Source organism: Pelecanus crispus, chromosome 15, assembly GCF_030463565.1.
Source record: "Pelecanus crispus isolate bPelCri1 chromosome 15, bPelCri1.pri, whole genome shotgun sequence".
Taxonomy (NCBI): domain Eukaryota; kingdom Metazoa; phylum Chordata; class Aves; order Pelecaniformes; family Pelecanidae; genus Pelecanus; species Pelecanus crispus.
The window spans coordinates 6,598,361-6,621,710 of NC_134657.1; the positions used below are offsets into that span (position 1 = coordinate 6,598,361).

Below are 23,350 nucleotides of genomic sequence, written 5' to 3' on the forward strand. Positions count from 1 at the left end.
TTCCCAGGCCAGCTCATGTTCCAGGCTTTATTTGCTAACAAACTGCAGGAGGGATTTCTGAGCTGCCTTGGTGGGATGAAGGCTACAGGCATACATCTGTTACTTTAAAGCTGCCATTCCTTTTGCTAGTCTCATTGCAAAGGGAGTCTGCCCTGGGCACGCTTGAAAAGGCAGCATGCTACAGGCGGGCCTGGGTGCCTGCTCTGCCTTTTCCAGGGTAACACCCCGTTTGCTCAGCAAAGGGAAGAGAAACGGCAGCTCTCACGGTGCTTGGTTGTGCCGTGGCGCTCGCTGCTGCGCTTGCCGTAGAGGGCTGCGTCGGAGTGGCAGATGCGCAGATCCCAAGTGTAAAGCACTAGGAGTCTGTTTTCAGTAGGGTTTCATAGCAGCATGCGCAGATCCCAAGTGCTCTTTGGGGTAAAGCACTAGGAGTCTGTTTTCAGCAGGGTTTCATAGCAGCATGGGCAAATCTGTTCGGACAGAACAAGACCCTTCCGTTTGTGGGTGAAAGTGAAGCTGCCGGTAGGCAAAAATAGCTTGGAGATGCGTTAGCGGGTGAAACTTTGGTTGCCTGGGAGTATGTCTGCTTTGGATTCAAGCTAGGGCGGCATATCTGCCGAATTCCTCTTAAACTCTGCCTTCGTCCCAAGCCTCCTACTGACACCAGCTGATCTACTTCATGCTCCTCTGGCTCATGAGAACCCTTGCCTGCTGAGCTCAGAGCTGCTGGCTGGGACCCAGTTCCCAGGCACTGAAGCAGGAGGGAATCTAAAGAAACCCAGGCTGGAGTTGTTTTTCTAGACTGATAATTTCTCCCAGACAGCTCTCCGTTCGACTCCTAGCCAGCTGGACTTGCACTTTCTTTGCCCAAGGGAGTCTTTTCTCGACTCTGCGAAGGCCCTGTGGAAGCGCAGCCTGGCTCCCTTGAGGCTGCCCGTGATGCTTCCAGTTGTGCAGCTCTGCTTGCGGCATCTGTATTTAAATGCCGGGGAGCCAGAAGGGAGCGGGGCAGGGCTGGTGGGAGAAGCTGGCTGTGACTCGGGGGTGCGCGGATGGTGGTGTAGCCTTACAAAAGCTGGAAGCGTCGTCTGCTCGGGGGTACAGTTCTGGGAACAGCCTTGCCAGTGGGAGTACAGGGTGTGCGTGCAGCGTTGCTTTCTGCATTAAGTGTAGCTGCTCTCATCTTACCTTGACATCGTGCCCACCCATGTGCCACTGCTGTGCAGAGTCCAGTGCAGGAACTGCAGGTCCATCTGGATTTAGCCAGTCTTCCCCACACGCTCATTTTCCCGGGAGCATTGCCTTTTTGCTTCGGGCTGGGCTTTTACAACCCCGCCTACAGGAGAGCGACCAGAAGATGCTTTAAGATGGCAGCTGGACCGCTCCTGCTGGCGCAGGCCTGTGGGCAAGCTGCCTCTGAAGGCGGGGGGCTGTGTTGATGCCCCCTCCTGCCTTGCCACTTAGGGCTGTGCTGCCTGCCCTCCCGCCCGCAGGGTGCCCGAGTCGGCGGGTGCCTCGGCCAGCGTGCCGGCGTTCTCGCGCTCCCGCAGAGCCTGGCCCCGCTCTCTGGGAGCATGGCGCTGGGGCAGGGATGGCTGGGAGCGCCGGGCTCTCGCACGCCCAAAGGGAGCTGCCTGCTCCCCGTCTGCCGGGGGCTGTGCGCCCGGTGCTACGCCGCCCCCGCAGAAGGGGGAGCGCGTGCTGAGTGCTTTTGCCCCCCCCCCAAAGCGAGGATGTTGGACATCCCACCCCCTCCGCCCAGCCGAAGCGTGGGAACCCTTTGGCGAAGTGCTGCTCCCGGAAATGGGTCCCTCCAGCGCGTCGCTGCCTTTCTGCCGGAGGATGAAGGGAAGCGGCAGCGGAGGCTGAAGCCCTTGCACTGTGAACCTGGCCAGTGAGCCTCCAGCCCCTAGGGACCCACTGGCCATTGCATCTGTCACGATAAGAGAAAATACTGCTCCGGGGCTTCTGTTTCCCTAGCAGAGTCTGGTGGCTGGCTGGCTCCTTCACACATATTCTGTGCCTTTTGCTCCGCTTTCCAGCGGGGGCTTTTCCTCCCCCGCCGCAGAGGTCTGCGCCCTGACCCTGCGCGCGCAGATTTGCAAGGACTGGGCTGCGGAGGAGCGGCGCTTCCCGCACTGCTGTGTGTCCATCTGTCTGCGCGGAGCGGTGCCTCTTGCTGCAGAGGGATCCTGGGGTGGGGGTCCCCCCACCTCTGGCCTGGCTCCTGTCCCAGGGAAGGAGGGCGATGGCAGCAAGGGGTTAGGCTACTGGGGCTTTTATGCAGGAGACCTCACTTGCCTCCTGCACTTTGGGGGTTTGGGAGCTCCCCGCTGGGAGCGTGCACTGGGGGAGGAGGAAGGATGCCGCAGCGGCTCTGGAAGGGCACCAGGGATGTGCACAGCGTTTGTGGGACCTGTGCTGTTTCTGCCTGAACAGGAGGGGTGCGTGGCTTGCCCTTGCTGCAGGAGGGCACCCTGCAAAGGGGCCTCAGGCACAGCCTGGCATGGTCGGAGCTTTGCATAGGGAACGCTGACTTGTCAGAGGGTGTTTTTCTTCTCCCTCCCAGCCCTCTGGCTTCTCTGCGCCATTATATGGGGCGCGATGGGACTTACATGAGGTGGGATTCCAGGGTTCTGCTCCCTGCTGTGCCAGACAGGCTGGATTCTGCGTGGCACATTGCTCACGGAGCCGTTGTGATTCACGCCAACGCGTGGCCCGGAGTCCTCGGCAGAAGCAGCTTCGCCGCACCTGGCACACGCGCGGCTCGTGACGGCGCGTGCCTGCCTCTCCACGCATCACGGTGCCTACGGCACGGGCCGTGAGGTAGCCTTACGTGCCAGCCTATGTACGCATACCCTTCTGACTCCCGCTCGTACGAGCAGCAGCCCCGCCACGGTTGGTGGGGCTGGGAATCCGCGCCGCCGTGTCTCCCGAGCGCTGCTTTCGCTGCCGCGCTCCTCCTGAGCGACAGCCGGTCCTCTAGCAGCGTGTATGAGGACAGAGTTGAAAGGAGCTGGCACTTGCTTGAAGCCTGCCTCAGATTAAAGGCTTTCCCTTCACAGTAAATCTCGCATGTCTTACATCTTAACGTGTTACATTCTTTGCCCTAGAGCGGGGCTGGAAACCAGCCACCGTCACGCTGACCTGTTAGAGGAATCGCGCCTGCGTACGACGTGGGAGATCTGGGTGTCGTGCTGGGTGCTGCTCCCAAGCGGGGGTGGGAACCGATCGGCTTCGCTCTGTGGGAGTCTCGGTCAACGGGGTGGGCAAAGTCACAGCTCGGGCTGTGGAAGCCGCGCGGCGAGGATGTGGGGTCTGCGTGGCACTTAATGGCCGTAGGGGACAGAGAAATGGCTCCGCCGGTGCATTCCAACCCAATCTTAACTGGTGTGTGCGTTTCGGGGGTTTGGTGGCTGTTTCAGACTAATCCTAGCGCGAGCGCCGCATCTGCAGCTAGCGGCAGCTTAACACCAGTTAACAGCCTTGTCGTTCAGACAGATGGTCTGACTACGCTACGGGGGTGTCAAAATACAGGAATAATTGTTTACAGGCAGAAAGCTGCCTACGTGGGAATCGACACCCAAAATTTGTTGGAATGTATTCAGGAGGAGTCCGTGGCCTCAGTCAGTAAAGGACGTGTGCAGCGGGCTCCCTCCGAGAGAAGGGGCTGTCGGAGCAGCTTAAAGATGGGAGAGTTGTGGGGCTGGAGAGGGGAGAGCTGTGACCTGGTGCCTTGAGGCCAGCAGCGTGACCTGGCCGGGCTTGGTGGGCACTGTCCTTCGGCTCGCAAGTGCTTAGAGGGCAAGATGCTTCACGGTCACAGCTTGCTCCTTCTGGCCTGCTGTGGCTCGCTGCCTAAGGACTAAGAGCCTGGACCCCCACTTCAGCGTGCCGTGGGGCTGGTCCAAGGCTAGGTGGCAGGTGAAGAGCAGAGAGGTGGCAGCGGGAGCACGGTCTCTCCTGCCCTGCCTCGGTGGAGAGAAGCGGGGCGCATTCCTCTGCCCTGACTTCAAAGGTTGTTGCTGCGTATACAGAGCCCAGCAGCCTTGGCAACCCTTGCTGGCTGGAGCATTGGCAGCAGCTGTTTGCTGCTGTTCCCTGGCTCTGCTGGGCTCTCGCTGCCCTTTTGGCCTTACCGCTTTGGGAGAGATGCCCGCTCCCTCCCTACGGGAGCCAGGGTATGTGCTATGGGTATGTGACTCTGCTTTCCCCTGGTCTGCTGTTCCCAAACCCCTTCCAGGCAGTTTATGTTGGTGTCATTTCTACCTGCTCTCTGAGTCTGTAGTGTCCACCATGTTGATCTTAAGGGAATTTTGGAGCGCCTCTAACCTGTATTTCTGTCTCGGCATCTCTTGGAGGGGTATCTCCTTGTTTGCCGAGGAGGGGAGCTGCAAGAATGATGCCCTAGGCTTAGGACCTTACATAAAATGGAGTGACATCGACCCAGTCCCAAGGGTATGCCCAGTGGTACAGTGGGACATGGCTCCTGATCTAGAGCAGGCTGCCCAGAGAGGTGTTGGAGTCCCCATCCCTGGAAGAGTTCAAAAAACGGGCAGACGTGGCACTTTGGGACATGGTTTAGTGGGCATGGGGGTGTTGGGTTGATGGTTGGACTGATGATCTTAGAGATCCTTTCCAGCCTTAGTGATTCCTAGTTTTTACTCTCATTATAAATAACCCAGCCACCAAGCCAGGAAACATGAAATTGCTGCTCTACCCTTAATTGGTTTAGTGATGGACTTGGTAGTGTTAGGTTAATGGTTGGACTGGATGATCTGAAAGGTCTTTTCCAACCTATACGGTTCTATGATTGTATGATCTTTATGCTGCACTATAGCCCGGAGGGACTGACTAGGTGAGCGGGTGGGCTGGTCCTGGGGGCAGAGCACTGTCCTGCAGCTGGGACACAGCCCCAGCCAGCTCCCGGCTGCAGCACGGCGTTTTGGGCTCCGTGCCTGGGCAGTCGGAGGTGTAAGGAGAGAACAGCCAGCCTACCCTGTGGCTTGGCCCCTCAGTTAGACACGGGGGAGCGTCTACTGGTGTCTTGCTTCCTGGGCTGTTTGGGGTCTTGCCTTTCTCTAGAGGACGTTTAATCTGGGTCTGTCCTTCTGCAGGGAGGGCGAGCTGCCCGTCTGCAGGCATCTTCTCAGCCAAGCAAAGTAGGGACACGCCACGTGTTTGTGGGAGGAGTGGACAAATAAGTGGCCACCTGAAAAAGACAGCGAGGGGACTTATTGGGGTTCATAACTGCTTTATCAGGGCTGGGGCAGGCTCAGCAAGTGCAGGCACAAGTCCTCCTCCACTGTCACTTCTCTGTGCAGTCCACACAAGATCTGTATTTCTTCTGGTGCTTTGTATGCCAGCACCGGGTGGGGAGGGGGTATCGCGTATCTGCAGCAAGCTGCTCTCTTCAACAGGAGCGCACCTTTCTTGTGCCTACCATTTACATCCTTAGGTCACCGCAGGTGAGTCCCTGTTGTCCCATGGTTTCTTCCCTGATTTAAGCAGGGCAATATCCCTCTCTCCAGGGGAGGGTGAGTGAGAGCGCTGGGTTGTCCTGAGTGCTGGTGGAGGTGTTGGGGCTTTTCCAGCCCTGGCTTTTCCTGAGCCATCCAGGTGACTTCAGCTGCATCACCCTGTCCCTGTGTTGGGAGCATTGCTGCAGCCCAATTAGGAGATTAAAACCTGCTATTAGGAAATGAGACTGATGCAGCGTGGGCCAGCAGCAGTTTCTTGCTTTCAGCTCCTCCGGCTGATTGTGATTCATTGGCTCCCTCAAATCTCCTGAGCTTTGCCCACCTGATCCCAGCTCTTGGAGGGGACTGCAGAATAAGACTCCTGTAATAGTCGTGTGTTCCCCCCCATGGAGCATTTCGGGTATATCCCTTGCAGCAGAGGAGAAAAGGGGTCTGATTGTTGTATGGAACAGGCGTTGTGGGGAGGTGGTAGAGGCATAGTGGTGTTGGGTTGGTGGTTGGACTGATGATCTTGGAGATCCTTTCCAGTCGTAATGATTCCTAGTTTTTACTTTCATTATAAATAATCCAGCCACCAAGCCAGGAAACATGAAATTGCTACTCTCCCCTTAATTGGTTTAGTGGTGGCCTTGGTAGTGGTAGGTTAATGGTTGGACTGGGTGATCTTAAAGGTCTTTTCCAACCTAAACGATTCTATGAAGAGGTGATAATGGAATTGCCAGCAACAGCCTTCAGAGGTCCTGCTAGCCTCTGCCGTGTGAGCTAGGTGTCTGGTGCACGTGGTGACTTGAGGCAGGGGGACCTGGGAACTCCAGGGCACGAGAGTCTGCTCACTTGCTCCTCTGTCTCTTTTCTCTCTGCCAAGATCCCGTGCAATACCCTGGCTGCTGCACTGCAGAGTGCATGCCTTCGGCACAGAGAGGTCTGAGGCTTTGCGGAAATCTAGCATGAGGGGAGGTGCCAGAAGCGAAATAAACTTGGTTTCTGCTTTCTTCCTTCCCATCCTCGCTGTGTGTGCGTCCTTTGACTGCTCCGTGTCCTGGGCTGTACTCCTGGCAATACCCCTCTATCCTGGCAGGGCTCCTGGTAGATGCCACTCGGATCCATCTGCCAAAGAAATGTCCTTTTCCCTTGAGGTGTGTGACCCATTTCACACTGCACTAACTGATGTTACCCAGCTGTGCTCCACACCACCATGCCTCTTCCCTGCCACCAAATAAATTTTTTGCGTGGGTTTTAGGGGGCACCTCCTTCCTTGTCTGGTTGGCTCAAGCACTGCTCAGCCATCTCCCCTTCCTGGGGAAAGGCAAGTGCTCTTCTGCCACTTGATCTGTCTACTTTCCCCCTTTTTGGGTTAACTTTTGCTGTAGCACGCAGAAGAGGAGGCGCGGCTGGGCTGCTGTCCTGGGACTTGGGGTGCTGCCCAGGCTCCTTCTGCTGGGGGCCAGACCTGCTCCCTGAGCCGCTTGTCAGCGGCATGGCAGGAATCGGGGACTCTGCAGTCCTCTCTGCCACGGATGAGGCTTATCTGCCTTCTGCTGGAGTCCCTGTAGATCTGCAGGGGTCAGGGTTTCTCCCTTGCTTTTATCCAGGCTGTTCTTCCTGGGGCTTTGATCTGCACCGTTTCTCTGGTTTGGAGTTGGGGTGGGTGAGGGATGATGCTTTGCTGAGCAGTTGGCTGCTCTTGGGGGGCTGCAGGCTCCTGGGGGTGAGCGAGAGCGGCGTGGGGAACCTCTCACGCAGGGGGTGAGGAGTCGGACCCGCGGGCTGGCTGAGCACGGTGACCCCCCCCTCCTCGCCCCATCTCCAGCGAGTTTTTTCCTCCACGGCCAGCGGAACCAGCCTGCGAGGAGCGGGGCAGAGCGGCTCTGCGTGGCGAGCCTGTGGGCAGAGTTTACTCTGATCTAACCAACCGTTTTTGCTCTGTTTTTTCTTTTTTGCATGTGCTGTCCTCTCCCATGTGGATTCTGGATTACTCATTACTAGGTAAGAACAGCATTTATCTGCTTTCTTGGCCTGAAAGTGGGGCAGGGGAGGCTGGGACGCATTTGGTCTTGACACACAAGGACGCCTTGTGTGATGGGAACTTGGAGCTTCAAGGGAGTGGAGTACGTGTGCGTGGGAGGCTGATTGCTTGGATCAGCCCGTTCCTGGGCAGTCGCTAGCCCAGCCAGCGTGTGTGGGTGCCTGGAGGGCTTCTCAGCGGGGAGTGCAGGTGGCAGGGGTGAACAGAGCACACGGGGAGAGGGGGTAGGAAGAGCTTGTCCCGTTTGCCCACTGCCACAAAAGAAACCGCCTCTGCCCCTTTCTCCTTGATGTTAGAGGAGCGTGAATAAAACTTCCACTCTGCAGAAGTGGGGTGGGCTGTGTCTGAGTTGTCAACTGGTTGCCTAGGCATTAGTGGCTGGGGAGGGGTCATGAAGGTGGAGACAAGGATACCTGGAACGCTTGAAAGTGCGGGCTGTCCTTCTCCTGCATCTCTGCACCAGCAGCCAGAGTTGGTAGTGATGCTTTCCATCCTAGGAAAGGTGACAGGGCTGGCTTCTCTTGATGCTCCCACATTCCCACTGTGTGACTGGGACCCACACCGGACATCCTTTGTGGAAGGATTGACCTTTTCTTCTCTGTTCAGTTTTAAATCTTCTATTAAAAGAAATAAAAATCTTGGCCATCTCAGCTTCCTGCTAGGACCATTAATGCTCCAGGATCCCAGAAGAGACCCCAGCCTGTCTTCCTGGCCCTCCTGCAGGCAGAAATGATGCAGAGCCTTTTGAGTTCTGCGGAAGAGCCTGGTAGGGGCAGGCAACGGGAAATGCTGGGAGTTGCAGGACTCGGAAGCAGAAGGGAGCTAGTGCCGTCGGAGACTGTCAGGCTTTTGCTTTGTACCACTGGCAGTATGGTGGCTTAGAGAAGTAACGGGGGGAGGCAGTTTTTAATGAGGCTTGTTTTGGTTTTCCCTTGGTTTACCCCTAAGACTCTGCAGCAGGCAGCTACAAGACCTTCACTGAACCTCACTGCCAGCTCTGCTGGCCTCTGTTGCTGGCCAAAAACTTGTTTGCTTGGAGTGACTGGCTGCTGCCTCTCTAATCCTTCTTCACCTGGCTGTGGGCTTTTGTGCCATGCTGTGGGCTTTTGTGCCGTGCTGCTTCCTCTCGTGCTAATGATCCCTTATAATAGCCCTGTTTGCTCACAGCATTTTGCAGCTAGAGAGTGCTCTGCATCCTGGCATCTGTCTCTTGGACTTTGCTGCATCCTTAAATACATCATGTACCTGGAAAGAACTATAGATCTCTCATGGTTTGCCACTTCTGGTCCAGAAGATCTCGTGGTAGTGGGAGATGTCCTGTTTGGGTTCTCTCTTCTGAATTGCTTGTGGTGGACTTGCCCCGTCTTGGTGGATCGCGGAGGAAATGTCCTGGGGAGCGCTGCGTCCTTGCCTCGTGTTCCGTCTTGAGCGTGGACTCATGCCATAGTCCTTGGCCTTGGCACTAATGGCTGGGCATGATGGCTGTAGTTTCATCCTTGTTATATCCTCTTGGAAGAGGGAATGTTCTAGCCCTGCTGTGAGAAGAGAGCCCCAAGAGCGAAGGCACCTCCGCCCTGGCTCTCCTTGCACCTGGAGGGGCAGCGGCTTTCCCCAAAAGGGTCACACACGAATGAGCATGTGGAGAAGTGAACGCTCAGTGCTGCTATTGCTGCTGGGAGCTTTCTGGAGCATGCATCTATTTTGAAGTGCCAGCTTGTTCCTTTACCAAGAGGAGAAAAGGGCCAGCTTATGCTTAAAAGGCAAGCGTGAGGTTAATGCTCAGTGTAAGTACGCTCTCGCTCCACGATAACTTCCCTTCTAAAAACAAAGCCCACACAGGTTTGACTTCGGTAAAGATCAATAGGATTTATAGAGACTCTTCAAAATCTTCAGGGTCAGTTGGTCAAGTGGGGTAAATTGGGAGAGCTTCGCCAAAGGTTATAACACTTAATTGGTAACAGTGCCTCCAGTCTGGTGCTGTGATTTAATAGGAAACCTGACGCTCTCTGGGCGGCCTCTGGAGCCCAGCAGCTGCCGAGGGTGCTGCTAGACAGCTCTCTCAGGAAAGCTCAATAGGGTTTGATAACCTCAGCATCATTTCAAGAGCACTAACGCCGGCTTTAGCCTTTAATTTCTTTCTGGTCTCTGCTCTTTTCCTTGTGTGCGTTAGTTTATCTGATGGCTAACCAAGGGCCACCCCTCCTGCATTGCAGACGCTCTGGAGAAGTGCATTTTGGCCTTTTAAAGACAACCCGGAGTCTTGCAATTTAAAAATACGTATTTCTAAAAACATTGTCCCGGCTGGAGGCAAGGGACACATTTGTCTTGGGTTTCCCGGGCTAGGGTCGCTCTCTTCATGAGGAACTTAATTGGAGGTGGCCGTCTGCTGTTCGGAAGGAGGTGGGCAGCTGCCTGCTGAGGCTAGCAGTGGGAGCAGACCAAGTCCCTTGCTGCCGCTGCAGGAACGGAGCGCTTGCTGGGTGCAGGACCCCCTTGTAGTGCCCCGCAAACCCCCCTCTCCCCCGTGGCTGCGCCAAGCCGTGCTCCCCTGCCTGCTGGGGATCGGCTTTGCCCCGGTACACCCGCAGTGCTGCAGTCATGCCTTCCCACCAGATCCATGCGCTGAGGACCACGGCCACCAGCATCAGGCATCCTGGAAGGGACTGTGATAGCAGCGCTGCCCTTGAGGCACGTCCCTGCGTACCGTCCTCTGCTAGAGGCCGGCTTACGCTGGAGGGTTTGCTTGGATCCCTCCCGCTGGGAGATGCAAGACCTCGTTCATCTGCAAAGTGCCGCGCCCACCGGCGAACACGCGACGCGAAGCAGAAGTAGCTGGGGAGGGAGGACAGCACCCAGCTACTGTGAGGAAGGGGTCAAGGGGGCTGCCTTGCTGGCTCCGTGCAGGAGCCCGTTATCGTGCTGTTCTCCTGCTGCTGGGATAGGAGGAGCGGTAGGGAAATGGCGGAGCTTAAATGGATCGAAGGAGGAAGGGTAAATGCAGGATTTGTGCTGGTGTCGGGTGGGAGTGGGATTAGTAGGCTGATGGCAGGGAGCAGTGAAGGATGTTATTTCAGGGTCTCCATTAAATAATTAAGAGGGAATTTTCTTTAGCCACAGAGAACGGAGTTAAATGCTGTGAACGGAGGCAGCTGCTTGTGCTGTCTGCCCTACATGGGACTCTGGCAATGACAATTCTCCAAAGGGAAAGAGAATGAATTTTAATGAAATCTTGAAAGACTTTAAATTTTCATGTTAACTTCAATTATTCAGGACAGTCGAAAAGCAACTTTAAAGCTTTGTAAAAAGAAAGGAAAAGAAGAGGCTAGTTTTGATTTTTATTTTTTTTTTTTTTTAGATTGATTGATTTGCATTTTGTTTCACTGCAGTGAAACATGGACATTTTAAAGACACTGGTGTTGGTTATTCCATCTGACAGCAGTGCTGAGGAGGAAGGATATCAGGCAATGACTTACGGACTGCCTGGGGCATGGTAGAGGTACCAGAAGAGCCCAGTGGGGCAGAGGGCTGCGTTGTCAAGGACATGGAGGCAGTATCCGTACCGGGCAGCTAACGGGGTCGCAGGCTGACTGCTGCAGTTGCTGCTCAACCCAGAAAATTGCCTGCGGGGGAAAGCCCCGTGTGCTTTTAGCCCCCGCCCCGGTTCCATGTGATGCCTCTGTTAGCAGCAGGAGGGGTGGCCGGTCTCGGTGCTGGACTGCGTGTCCCGGCTGGAGACAAGGGACGCAGTCCTGGCCTGAGAAGTGCATTCCCGCTTTCCGACCGAGGAAGGGCAGGTACAAGCCAAGCCACAGCTTGTGCCTGCCCGTGGCTCTGTCCCTGCTGGTGCTGGGCCTTTCATAGAATCGCTTAGGTTGGAAAAGGCCTTTAAGATCATCCTTTCTGCAAAGGGCAGCAGCCAAGCAGGGGGTGCCTCTGCTGTGGTGGGCTTTCCGCCCCGCTGCGCTCCCAGCAGCTGAGGCTGAGCCTGCCGCCGCGGCTGTGATGGCGAAGAGGACAAGTGTGTGGTTTCATCGCCTCCTGGCCGGCTGTGTGCAGGCGGTGAAAGCATTGGAGCCGTGTTCGGGCTCTCAAGTGGGTCTGGCCTGCTGCTGCCAGGGCTTGGGTACCACTGGGACATCCACGGGACCCTCTGCCTCTCCAGGGACGCAAAGGGCACCTCTTGTTATCCGGCCTGCGGTACAGGCGTTCAGGGTGCCGCGCTGCGGAGGAGGAGATCCCCTGGGACCGTGCGCTCAGGCTTGGCAGCAGCGAGCGTGAAGAGACGCCCGGCAAAACACAGGGCTGCCTGCCTGCCTCCCGAGCCTGCTCCCCGCCGTGGGGCGGAGGGAGCCCCGCTGCAGCAGAGATCCCCGTTGTCCATGCTCGGATGGGCCCTGCTATGTCAGCAGCTTGCTCGTGGTGGGGACTGCGCCCTGCTGTGACCCTGCCTCTTGCTCCAAGTGGCCCTGGTGTTCAGAGCATCCCCGGTTCCTGCTGATTTTAGCAGCCTGATGCGCCGCAGCCTTGGCCGTCTCGGCTCTTGGAGGGGGGATGCCGCGCATCTGCCTGTGCCCGAGAGCCTTGCTTGTTGCTGGTCGCGCCAGCTCGCTTCCGTGAACAAGGCGCTTGCTTCTATCTCGGTCCTGTGGTCTTTCTCGCTAAGCCCAGGGCATCTGTCTGCATTTCTGTTTCGCATCCCCAGCAAGCTGATGCCTTGCCTCCCTTTGAGGGTGCCCCACTGGTGCAGAGGGGCTCCGTAGCACAAACACGTCTTTTATTCCCTGCTGCTGAGAGCTGCCAGGCCTGGCTCTCTTCCCAGAAAGCAGCGCTAGTTTAGAACATAAGCAGCTATTGTCTTAGCCCCGGAGACTGCGATCTGAGCTCTGCTGTCGTTGCGGGGCGGCGGAGGGGGGGAGAGGGGGTACAGCATGCTAAAAGACTTGAGAAAGGAGCCCGAGGAATAGGGGAGATTTGCAGGCTCTCAGTTATGCTCATCTCGCCAAAAATAATGCGGGTCCCTGCTCCTCCTTTGACATTCGAATTGCTCTTCCAGCCTGTCCCTGGGGGCGGCTGTTACAGTTGGTTTATGTCTAGCAAAGACTGGGCCCTTTGTCTTGCGTGGGCTGGAGAAGGAAATAGGGGGGAAGAGTGGTCCTGCAGTGAGAGTCTCCTCCGGGGAGCATACCCCGGCTGGATCTGGGGTCCCTCACGCTACCCTGGTTGTAGGGACTGGCACTGGGACAGGGAAATTGTTTAGGGCATGGACTCGCCCATCTCTAGGGAGGTGACAAAGCCGCTGGTGAACTTGGTGGTGTGGGCGGCAGGTAACACCACCCTCTCCCATTCAGCTTTGTGCCCTCACAGCTCCTTCCCCTCGCCGAGGGATGTGTCGGGGCGATTCTGGCGTGGGCTTAGAGCACAGGGTGCTGCTTCCCAAGGTTTTCCGTCTTGGGATGATAAACCACAGGTCCCGGCGGCAGGGTCTGCGGGACAGCTCAGCCCCCCGCTCGGGGATGAGGCGGGCTGGGGAGGACGGCAGCGTGGCCTGGGTGTGCGGGCTGCTGAACCGCCGTCCGCTTCCCTCCGCCGTGTGCTCAGAGCTAGCGCTGCGTGGGGTGCGGGAAGGCAGAATTATGAAGATAAATCTGCTATAAATCAGAGATTCTGCCTGCGCTTTTGTTCAAAGAAGTTGAAATTCCGCCTCAGAACAAAGGGATGGTTTAGTAAAAGGAATAAATAGGTGGTAAGTTGTCACCTGATGGAGGAAACTTGTGCAGTACGGAGAAAATAATGGCTCTCAATGCCACAGGGGCTCAGGGGGGCCAAGGGTCCCCGGTCTCATCCAGCCCCCGAGGCGGCTCGTGGCTCTCCTGCCTTGTTTTGGGTCTCCCTATTCAAAGCAACAGAAATAGCTCTGCAGTTCTGTGCAAGGACCTGATTGACCTGTTCTGATTTGTGCCGTTGGCTTTGATTTGTTCTGGGTTCAGCCCTGTAATCCAAGGAAGATGACTTCCCAGGTAAAATTACAAGTGGGGATGGCTGGGTAAGGGAAGCCTGGCGTCCCTGCCAGACCCCTCTAATCAGCCTTGAGTTGTGGAGACCAGTTCCTGGAGTGTCTCGTGCCTGTTTCCCCCCTTCTGAAAGCAGGGAGGGTGCAAGGGAGCTAATCATGAGGCTATTTCACGAATCATTTGGCTGTGATGAGCCGTACTCAAGAAAGAGGGTTTGAGATGCTGGGGTTTTTTCAGCTTAATCTGCTGGAGTGGTGATCCTCTGCCACTCAGCAGGCTGATGCCTGCAGCCAGCCCAGTCTGAGTAAACTTTCGCTGGCTTCAATAAAAATGTTAGTGTAGTAGAGACTCTGCCCTGTGGGTTCCCCCCGTGCGTCCCGGTACCCAGCCCACGGCAGCTTCTTAAAAGCGTGTTTGGTGGTGGCACAGAGGGGAAACCTCAAATCCTTGCGAAGCAATTACTGCTAATGAGACGCTTCCTACACATCTGGTTTCAATTCTGGGTGTGTTTTGGGGACTGTTCTTCCGAGCTTGGGAATGGAGGAAGGTGGGAAAATCCCTGCCTCCTCTTCTCCCTTCAGCAGCACCCTCCTCCCAAGGTGGCAGTGGGGCTGCTCGTTAGCTCCCATCCAGCTTGCCAAACCTAAACAATTAACACAGAAAATTGCACCTCTCCAGGGAGGTTGAGTTGCAGCAGCAGCAATTATCGGATGCTGATCGCATGCCAATTGATTGATATGTTTTTGAGAGTGAGTGTAATGTGTTTAATTAGTGTGTAATTTACAAGAGCAGGGACGGTTGGATGCCCCAGACTTAAGAAAATTTCTGAATTAAGTGCCAACTGCAAAGAAAATGGAGAAAATTTCTTTTTTTAGTGTGCAATTGCTTGGGTTTCATGTAGCCATTTAGGTTTCATGTAGACATTTGGGTTTGTGTAGCCATTTAATGTTAAATTGATGGAAACTGGCTATTCTGGCGTTCTCCAGCCCCTGGTCTTGCTCACCAGACACGGAAGGTATAGAATCATAGAATTGTTTAGGTTGGAAAAGACCTTTAAGATCATCCAGTCCAACCATTAACCTACACTACCAAGTCTACTCTAAGCCAATCAAGGGTAGACCAGACTAAACCATGTCCCCAAGTGCCACATCTACCTGTTTTTTGAACACGTGTGGCAGAACTGCCCGTTCTTGCAGGGCTGAGCTGTCAGCCCACACGGCTGCTGGCTCTCGGCGCTGCCTGCGTGCCCCTGCCTTTCGGTGGGACCTTGGTTCCCAGTCCCCGAGCTCTTCCAGAGGTCCCACGCTGGCCTTAACGTGGATTAGGTGAGCCTGAGCCCCAGGGCTTTGGCTCGTTTCTGACAATTCAGATCGGGCGTTTGGATGCAGGTCTGCGTGGATGCTGGGCCCGTCTGGCTGCTGGTTTTGGCAGCCAACTGCCTTGTTATCTCGGTACAGAGAGTGGCCTTGGAGCAGGATGCAGAGAAACAGTAGGGAGGGTCACGGAGAGAGGGATTTCAGGAAGTCTGTGTTGCTTTTGTGCACTGAGCAGCGGGAAGGTGGCGTGGGAACCCTTGGCTTGTTTCCTTGGGAATGAGACAGCCCAACCTGGATCTCACTGGCAGGCTTATCGGGGACGTTAGTGTGAGGGCAAAGAAAACACTGTGCTGTCGGGTTCCTGGGATCCATCGGGGATCCTTCCTGGCCCCTCAGAGCCCAGCTCTTTTGGTTCTGCAGGTGGCTCAGCTTCCTCCCTTGGGTGCACTGTCATCTGACTGAGAGCGGTGGGGTGCAGGTGGACAATGTCCACCCCCTGCACCCTTCACTGGCACGCAGGGGGTTCCCGCTTCGAAGGAAGACTTGCAGATGAAATCCCCTGCCCTGCTTAGTGCCCCAGGGTTGAGCCCTCGCTTGGTTAGCGATTTGTCTTTCTGCAAGGTCAACTTACAGGGCCCCCTCTTCGGGCTGGGGGATCTCCAGGCAGGGTTTTCCCAGAGGACAGCTTGCCTTGGTGAGCTCTTCTGACCCGGGCGGCAGGGAAATGGTCTGGGATATGCGTTGGTTGAGCGTCTTGGGAACTGAGCTGTTATGCAGGAGACAGTTCTGGCCTTGCAACAGCTGTGTTGGGTGACTTGTCCAAGTTTCATGTGATTTCTCAGAAGTACCACTTTTCCTGACGTAGTGGCTCAGCCCCTGGCAGGAGTAAGTCAAAAAGCATGTACTGGGTGCTCCGGAGACGTAGGTCTGCTTAGTTCCAGCCATGGCTGCACACCTGGCCTGCACTCTCCGGGCATGGAATAGCACGGCACGAGCACCAGCTTCCTGCTCGGCATCGCCTCTCTGCAAAACTCGGGTGTATTCCCCTGCTCCAAGTGTGTTTCAGTTCAGGAAGACTTTCTGCAGTCAAGTGCCTGACCTTGGAACAGAGCCTCCCTCCCTCCCTTCCTTTTTTGTTTTATTTAATATATAGTAAAATAAACTTATTTTCCCCTTCTTGATGTTAACAGCTGCTTCACTGAGCCACAGCATGATGAAGGGGGAAATCAAAGCACAGTGACATTTGCTGGAGTTGAAAGGCAGGTCAGGCTCTGGGGCTACTCATCTCAATTGCACTTGTGGTATAAAAATGAGAGGGAGAACGCGTGCACCCCGCCGGGCTGGCGCGACCTCCTGCGCCTTAGGAAGAAGGAGCAGGAGCTGTGGGGTGGAAGCTCTGCAAGGGGAGCGTGTGGGAAGGTTCTGGGGTGTCCGGGACTCCGTCCCACAGCGCTGGAGCCGCGCTGCGTGAGTGGGCGGCTGTTGCCGAGCAGAGGAGCAGCCTGGGCTGCTTGGGCTCCGAGGCCTCTCTGAGTCACAGGCGACTTCTGGCTCCGCGGGGTCAAGTGCTCAGTTTTGCTGTGGCAACGCCAGCCCCAGTGGGTTAGTCTCAAGTCCCTTAACCCTTCTGGGATTCTGTTCCCCACCTGTAAACGAGAGCTAGCAGCCCTCATCTCATGTGCTCCTCCCCGTTGCTCTGCAGCCCAGGCAGCCAGGTGGGATTTGGGCCGGGAGCAGCGCTCGTGTCTCTTGTCCTGGTGCTACAAAGCTGCAATTCCCATTTCCTGAGGGCTGCAGCACTGAAGTTGGCAGCTCTGCGGGTGTCTTGGCCAGGCAACTTCATCTTCTCTTTGTTTCTGTCTTGCTCCTTCTGGTTTTCCCCTGACTCTTGACAAGCAGCTGCTGTTACAGTCCCAGTTTTGGTATCTGCATATGAAAGCTTCGGCTCCCGTCAGGCAGGCAGGGACGCTTCATTACCCAGCACAAAGCCCCAGCTGGACCTGCGGGTCTGCACGCCCCAGTTGCACCTACCTGCAGGGGCACCTTAAAGAAAAGGGGCTGCTTTGGGAATGCCCTGCTTTTGCACATGGGAAATGAAGTCTTCTGTTTCCATGAGTTCTTCTGTTTCCAGCTCTGCCTCCGTTCTGCGTGTGCGCTGTATACCTCTGCCGCAGTTCCTCACTCAGTGGCCGCGGGCACGTCGCTCGTCCCGCGCGTGTTAGGCGATGCGGTCCGCGCCGCCTCGCAGGGGCACGGTGGAGTGTGACGCGGTGCCTTGCCGGGGTGGTGGGGGGCTCCCCGGGGTGCCAGGGCTGTGCCGCGTGTGCCAGCGGCGGAGGGGCCCGCCCGCTGGGAAGCAGCGGGGTGGGAAGCGCCGCGTGCGCGGTAAGCGATGAGCGAGCGCTGCGCGGTGGCTGCTGCCAGGCGGCCGCTGGCTCTCTGCCGCCGTGCCCGAGGTGACCAGGCTGAGCTGGGTGAGCTGCCTTACGCGTGCACAGCAAAGGCGGGGGACCGGAGACTTCCCTTGCTCAGCGGGAACGTCCCCCAGAATATGCGACACCTAATGACTGTCCAGACTCCGCTCCCCGCAGCGAGTGCCTGTCTCCCACGCTGGCACTCGCGTCCTTTCCCTTGGCAGGGAACAGCGATCGAGTCGAATCCTCTGAAAGACGGTGGGCAGACAGCTTTGTAGAAACCCCAACCAAGCACGCCTTGTCTTCAGGGCTTCTGTATCTGGATGCCCCAGGAAAAGCCCCTGACCCCTCCCTCCACGCTGGCAAAATCAAGTTTATTCTGCTGTCCCAAACGTGTTGCCGCTGCTCTCGTGCCTTCCTTTCGCCTTGACAACAGGGCTCTTCAGAGGTGCTGCTTGGGCAAGAAGGGGCTCTCCTGTTGCCCCTTCTTGCTGCAAAGGAGGTGGGCCCCCTTTGCTCCGGCAGTCCCAGACCGTGCTGTCCAGGAGCCCCGGAATGCTATCTCTTCTGCCAGGTGACAAAAGGATGTGATGGAGATAGCGCAATCCCCATAATTTTAATTTAGAGGCGTCAGAGCAAAGGAAGGGAGGGGGTGCTGCAGTCCTGCAGCCAGACACTAATATTTCATCCGCACCAGAGCAGGCCATCGGATCTTGGCTTTCATTTCTGTTTTTCTTCCTCTTTTTATAAATTAAAATCCTAAAATAACTGTGCTGCTCTGGGAGATTTTTAAGCTGTTTTTTCCCCTCGTCCTTTCTTCCCTGCGTCCCCCCGCAGCTTATAGCTGAGAGGGCTCCCGGTTGCCAGTGGAGAAGGCTGCACGTCACTTCCTTGACATGGGGCCGTCTCCAGCCCTCAATGCTCACTTTGTTTTTCCCCTCATAGTCTCAGTGAGCTGTCAGGACTCTTCACAGTGTCACATTACCCATGTCCCACGGCCCATTGTGGGAGCTGCTGCTAACATGGCATGCAGAGCACGGGGGAGGCCTCGGTGCCCCTCAGCCCGGGTACCGGGGCAGCGGGTGAGCCTCTCTGTTCCAGCTGCATCCTTGCCTTCCTCCTCCTCGGTTTCCTCCGCTCTGCGGCCCAGCACGCTCCCTTTCGCTGGGAAGTTGCCCACCTTCACCCCTGCATCCCACCCGCCTGGCCACGCTTCCCCTGGGGCTCCGTGTCTGTCCTCTTCCAGCAGCCTTTGAGAGAGTCCAGCCTGAGAAAAGCACACAAGAAGCACCACGTGCTCCCAACTCCACCCTGCCTTTAACTGTCTAGTAGCTAGCGTGTGGTCCTGCGGTCTGGGTGGAATAGAAAAGAGGGGTTCGGAGTTGCGTTTCACGCCAGGAGATACCCGTGTCCTGGTGGGACGCAAGCCTGGCTGTGAGGACAGCTCCTATTTCCGTAGGCATCTAGAATGAATGCTATAATGGTTACAGGACCTCTATACTGCCATAGGTTACTTGCAGATAAATAAGCTGTGCTCAGTAACAACTCTGAAAATGCTCAGCTGTTTAACTGTTAACCTTCTCTTTCATCACGTGTGGTGGGAACCTTGTTTCATCATTTTGGGACATGGTTTAGTCTAGTCTACCCTTGATTGGTTTAGAGTGGACTTGGTAGTGTATGTTAATGGTTGGACTGGATGATCTTAAAGGTCTTTTCCAACCTAAACGATTCTATGATTCTATCTTGTGCTCTGGTTTCCTAGACTTCACAAGTAGTTCCAGCCCAGGTGATGCATTTGGATAGGAGGTGTCGAGCTGCGATGGTAAAGGATGGGCCCCTTTGAGCTGAATGGGAAACGTCTCATCCTTGGTAGCCTGTATTGGGAAGCTGGCATGGCTGCGGATAGCTCCAGGCTTAGCTCCTGAACATTTCCAGATCGTGAGTTTGGTTTCAGAAAGCCCTTTATTGACGAAGCAACCCGCAGAGTTTAACAGTTAATGCAAGTTGGCTTCTGAGTCTTTGGCTGCACTTGTTACATTCTCCAGGAGCTCCTTTAGCCGTCCTTGTACGGGAAGAGTGCAGGCTTCTCCATGGATCAAATCAACTGTGGTATCTAATCCAGCATGCTTGTGTTGCGTGGCTAATAGTCCGTGGTCACCGCTGAGATGTTCCTGATGGGGTTTTTGTGGTCGTCGTTTGCACATATTTAGTGTTCTGGTTCTGGGGCGCTCTGTTTCTCCCTTGTTTTGCGGTGCGTGATTTAGCCTGTTGCAGTGTGCAGTATCATCAGTAACATCAGGATCCTGCTGTTTTCTGGCTATCTGCAGGTTTGGGAGCCCATTGTGCCATGAAAACATGTTTAAATCAATAAGCTTAGAAGGCCAGCAACCCGGCCACGATCTTCTGGGGTGATTTGGGGGCCAGTGCCTGGTGCTGCCAGGGGGCTGGAAGGGGTGGATGAAAGCTGCCCCACGTGGTGTGGTAGCGGAGAATTGGAGGAGGGGGCTTGGGGGAGGGCAGGAAAGCTTTGTGTTAGCTGTCTGTTTTTGTGTTTCTAACTGTTTTGTTCTCTCCTTTTTTTCCTCCCCCTTCCCTGCTTTCTAAAGAACATAGGAAGCTTCTTGCTGGTAAGTGGTGGTGTGTCATGTAAAAAAATACCATTTTTTCCATCCACCATCAGACTCACTGGCTAGTCCGTGTCATTCGTCCATCCACCCAGAACGTGCTGGAGCAATAGCAACCTTCTGGAGGCGGGTGCAGGCACACCCATCGCCGTGGCCTCTTGGCTGTGGACCGTGCACCCGCTTCAAAGGGAGCTATTGCTTTTAGATCACAGTTTGAAGAACTGCTTTCCCCTCTGCCTCCACATTGCCCAGCCTGACATTGTCACCTGGGCTCAATTGGATTGCTACTGTCCTTGCACAAAGCAAGCGATGGCTGCTGCGGCACCGAGCCCCTGGAGCGCTGTGGGAGCGAAACTGTGATCTAAGGACACCTCTCACCTAGTGCTTGTCTCGTATCCGACTCCATCCTCAGCCTCTCACCTTCACCAGCTTCCTGGGGAGGGTGGGGGAAGCACTGTCTCGGCTCATACTGGAGGTAAACCAGACAGGTTTGCCTCTTGACCTGGCCCGGGGGTTTTGTCGCCTGTGCTGCACCTGATGCAGTTCACGACCAAGGGCAGAGCGTTGCTGCCAGCAGGTCGAGGGCAGAGGCCATGGGTGCCCCCGTCCTGGCTGAGCTGCGAAGCTCCAGGTGTGGGGCAAACACGCCACAGACAATTCTTCTGGGCATTTTTTTGGCAAAAGCAAGTGAAGTGTGGGCACGGGTCGAAGTCCCTAAGGTGCTCCTGTCCCCGCTCCTCTGGTCCCCTCGCCCGCCCTGCGCCGTGGCGGCAGTGGCTCATCTCTTCCTCAGCTGTCGTCTGCACGGACAGTTGTTTTAAACAGTGAATCCCAGTCATTAAAGCAAACCATGTGCGTGCCCTGGCTGATGAGAGCAGCCCTTAGCGGGCGAGGGTGTACCCGGCTGCAGGCTGGCTGGGTGCCCGCTTCTCTCTGATCCCTGGTGCTGGGAATCCCAGCATCCCGGGAGCCTCGTGGCCAGCTCCTTTGTTTGGTGGCTGTGGATACAGAGCGTATGTAAGGAAGGCGTTTGGCATGCGGTGGGGGCTGGCAGTTCATCTCACGCCCTCCCCCGGCACGCACAAACCTTTGCGCGCATCCGCCGGCGGCACGGCTGGCTGGGGCCGGAGGACGGGGCGAGCGGAATGCCTCCCTGCGCTGCTGGCCCTCTCCAGCACGCCTGGGCAGCCACCCCGCCTTAGCAAAAGGTCCTGGGTCCGTGTTTGCCGTGGACAGGCAGCTGTCCCCTGCTTGTACGGACAGGCCTGGCTGTAGAGGCATCAAAACGCTTCTCTGCACCAGCTTTGACTTTGGGGCTGCTCCTCCGCTCACGCTGTGCTCACCTTGGGACCTTTAAGTTCACCGCTGACCCGCGTGCGTAGCTGGATAAGCAGCTGGCTTTTTGGTGGGATGCGGGGCGGGACGGAGCTGCGGCGGCTCAGCTAGCCTTGGGCTGGGCATTGTGGCTGGCTGCGTCAAGCCCCGTTGAACCGAGGAAAAGGGAGTTACACTGGGCCAGCTGTGGCTGGTGAGCTGTTTAAAGCTACTGCTGCTGTATTTCCTCCCCGTTTTGTGCCCCTCGTTATGTATAATATATAGCTCGTATTGTGCAGATTGGGAGGGGCAGGCTAAGGGTCTGCTTGGAAATGTGCCCTTGCTGCAAAGGCGCTGGAGAAGGGAGCAGAGGGACATAAAAGTTTTATTGAAAGCTGCCTACTCCTGGCCTGGACCCTGGGCCTCTCTGGGTCCAGGAGGAGCAAGGAGAGAAGCTATCCAAGCCGACAGCATCCTCTGCTGGCTAACGCTTCCCAGGCTTCTCAGCCCTGAGATCCGTAAACCCAGCCGAGAGCTTTCTGCTCTTCTCCTGGGTTCTGGCCGCTGCTGCCAGCAGCCCCGCCGGCTGGATGCTGTTCACCGCTTGCAGCACCGGCACAAACGCTTTACTTTCAGCTGTGCGCGGCGGACAGCGCGATAGCTGCGTGCTGCCTGCTTTTGTCTCTCCCAGAGAGCAGGTGGGCAGGAGAAAAAGGGTCTGGGTTCCCCGGGGCCGCCCACTCCCCCTTGCTGTGTCCCCATCCAACACGCAAGCCGCTCTGAAGTGCCTGCGAGCAATCTCCGAGCAGGACCATAGGTGGTCGGAGGAGAGAGTGTCCCTTCCCTTCCTCTCCTTCCCGTAGGCTCTTGTGGCTCTCCCTGCCTTCCCGATCCAACTGGAGCAGCTGCCCTCCTTTCCTGAGGGCACCTGCAAGCACACGTTTTTTGCTGGCTGTGTTTCCTTTCTAGTGATGTGCTTAGAATCATAGAATCATAGAATTGTTTAGGTTGGAAAAGACCTTTAAGATCACCCAGTCCAACCATTAACCTAACACTACCAAGTCCACACTAAACCAATTAAGGGTAGAGTAGCAATTTCATGTTTCCTGGCTTGGTGGCTGGATTATTTTTAATGAAAATGAAAACTAGGAATCATTAAGGTTGGAAAGGGTCTCTAAGATCATCAGTCCAACCATCAACCCAACACCACCATGCCCCAGAGTGCCACATCTACCCATTTTTTGAACACCTCCAGGGATGGTGGCTCCACCGTCTCTCTGGGCAGCCTGTTCCAATGCTTGACTACCCTTTCCATGAAGAAATTTTTCCTAATATCCAATCTAAACCTCCCCTGGCGCGGCTTGAGCCCATTTCCTCTTGTCCTATTGCTAACTACTTGGGAGAAGCTCTGCTTGCTTGCTGGAGCTCTCTTCACCTCACTGTGTGGCTTGGGGGGCTTCGCCCCTTTGCTCTCCGCAGGGAAGCAGCCTGCGCTGGGTTTCTCTGAGCACCGCTGCCGTGGAGCTGAGCGACGGGCTGCGCGTCCTCCCTTGCTGCTGCAGGAGGGGACGGCGCTGCCGCCTCTCGCCCTGCTTGGAAATCTGGCTCTGTGCGTTCCCAGGAGGCCCGTCTCGCACCGCTCCGCGGCTCTTGTGGTTTGTCCGCTTTATGGGAAGGGGTTACCAAAGCTCTGCCGCACCAGACGGCTTGGACCGGGGCCCGGGGCTGACGCTCTTGTCTGCGGTGGGTGCCGGGGACAGCCACGACCCAGCGCCTGTTTCGGAGCCGCTCTGCGGGAGCCCCGCACGCTGCCTCTGTGGCTGGCGCTGAGTGGCGCGGAGCTGCGTCGCTCGGGAGCGCGGGTGTAATCCCTAGCCGGTGCGGGCTCCCGGGTGGCTGGACTTGCCGCCTCTTGAGGGGAGAGGTGCGGCGAGAGCGCTTGGCTGGCGTGACTGGGCTCCAGGGTAGGGAGCAGCATGAGGTGTCTCACTGAACTGGGGGCAACCCCCTGCTCCCCTGCGGAGCCCCGCCTGGGAGGAGGTGGCAGAGAGCTGCCGGGTGCCCTGTGGCACACGCGGCGTTCAGCTTCTGCTCTCTAGGGTGGCTCTGGCTGAAGGCTGGCAAGGCCCTTTGCTGAATATCGCTCCCAGCGCTCCCTCTGCCTG

General features: G+C 56.4%; 1 protein-coding gene across 1 annotated transcript in view; it reads left to right on the forward strand.

Annotated features, from left to right (window-relative positions):
• AGRN (agrin) overlaps positions 1–23,350 on the forward strand; it is a 131,317-nt gene that overhangs the window by 31,187 nt on the left and 76,780 nt on the right. Inside the window, 1 exon segment of the mRNA XM_075721584.1 lies at positions 19,854–19,874. Within this exon segment, the coding sequence (XP_075577699.1) occupies positions 19,854–19,874 (21 nt within the window).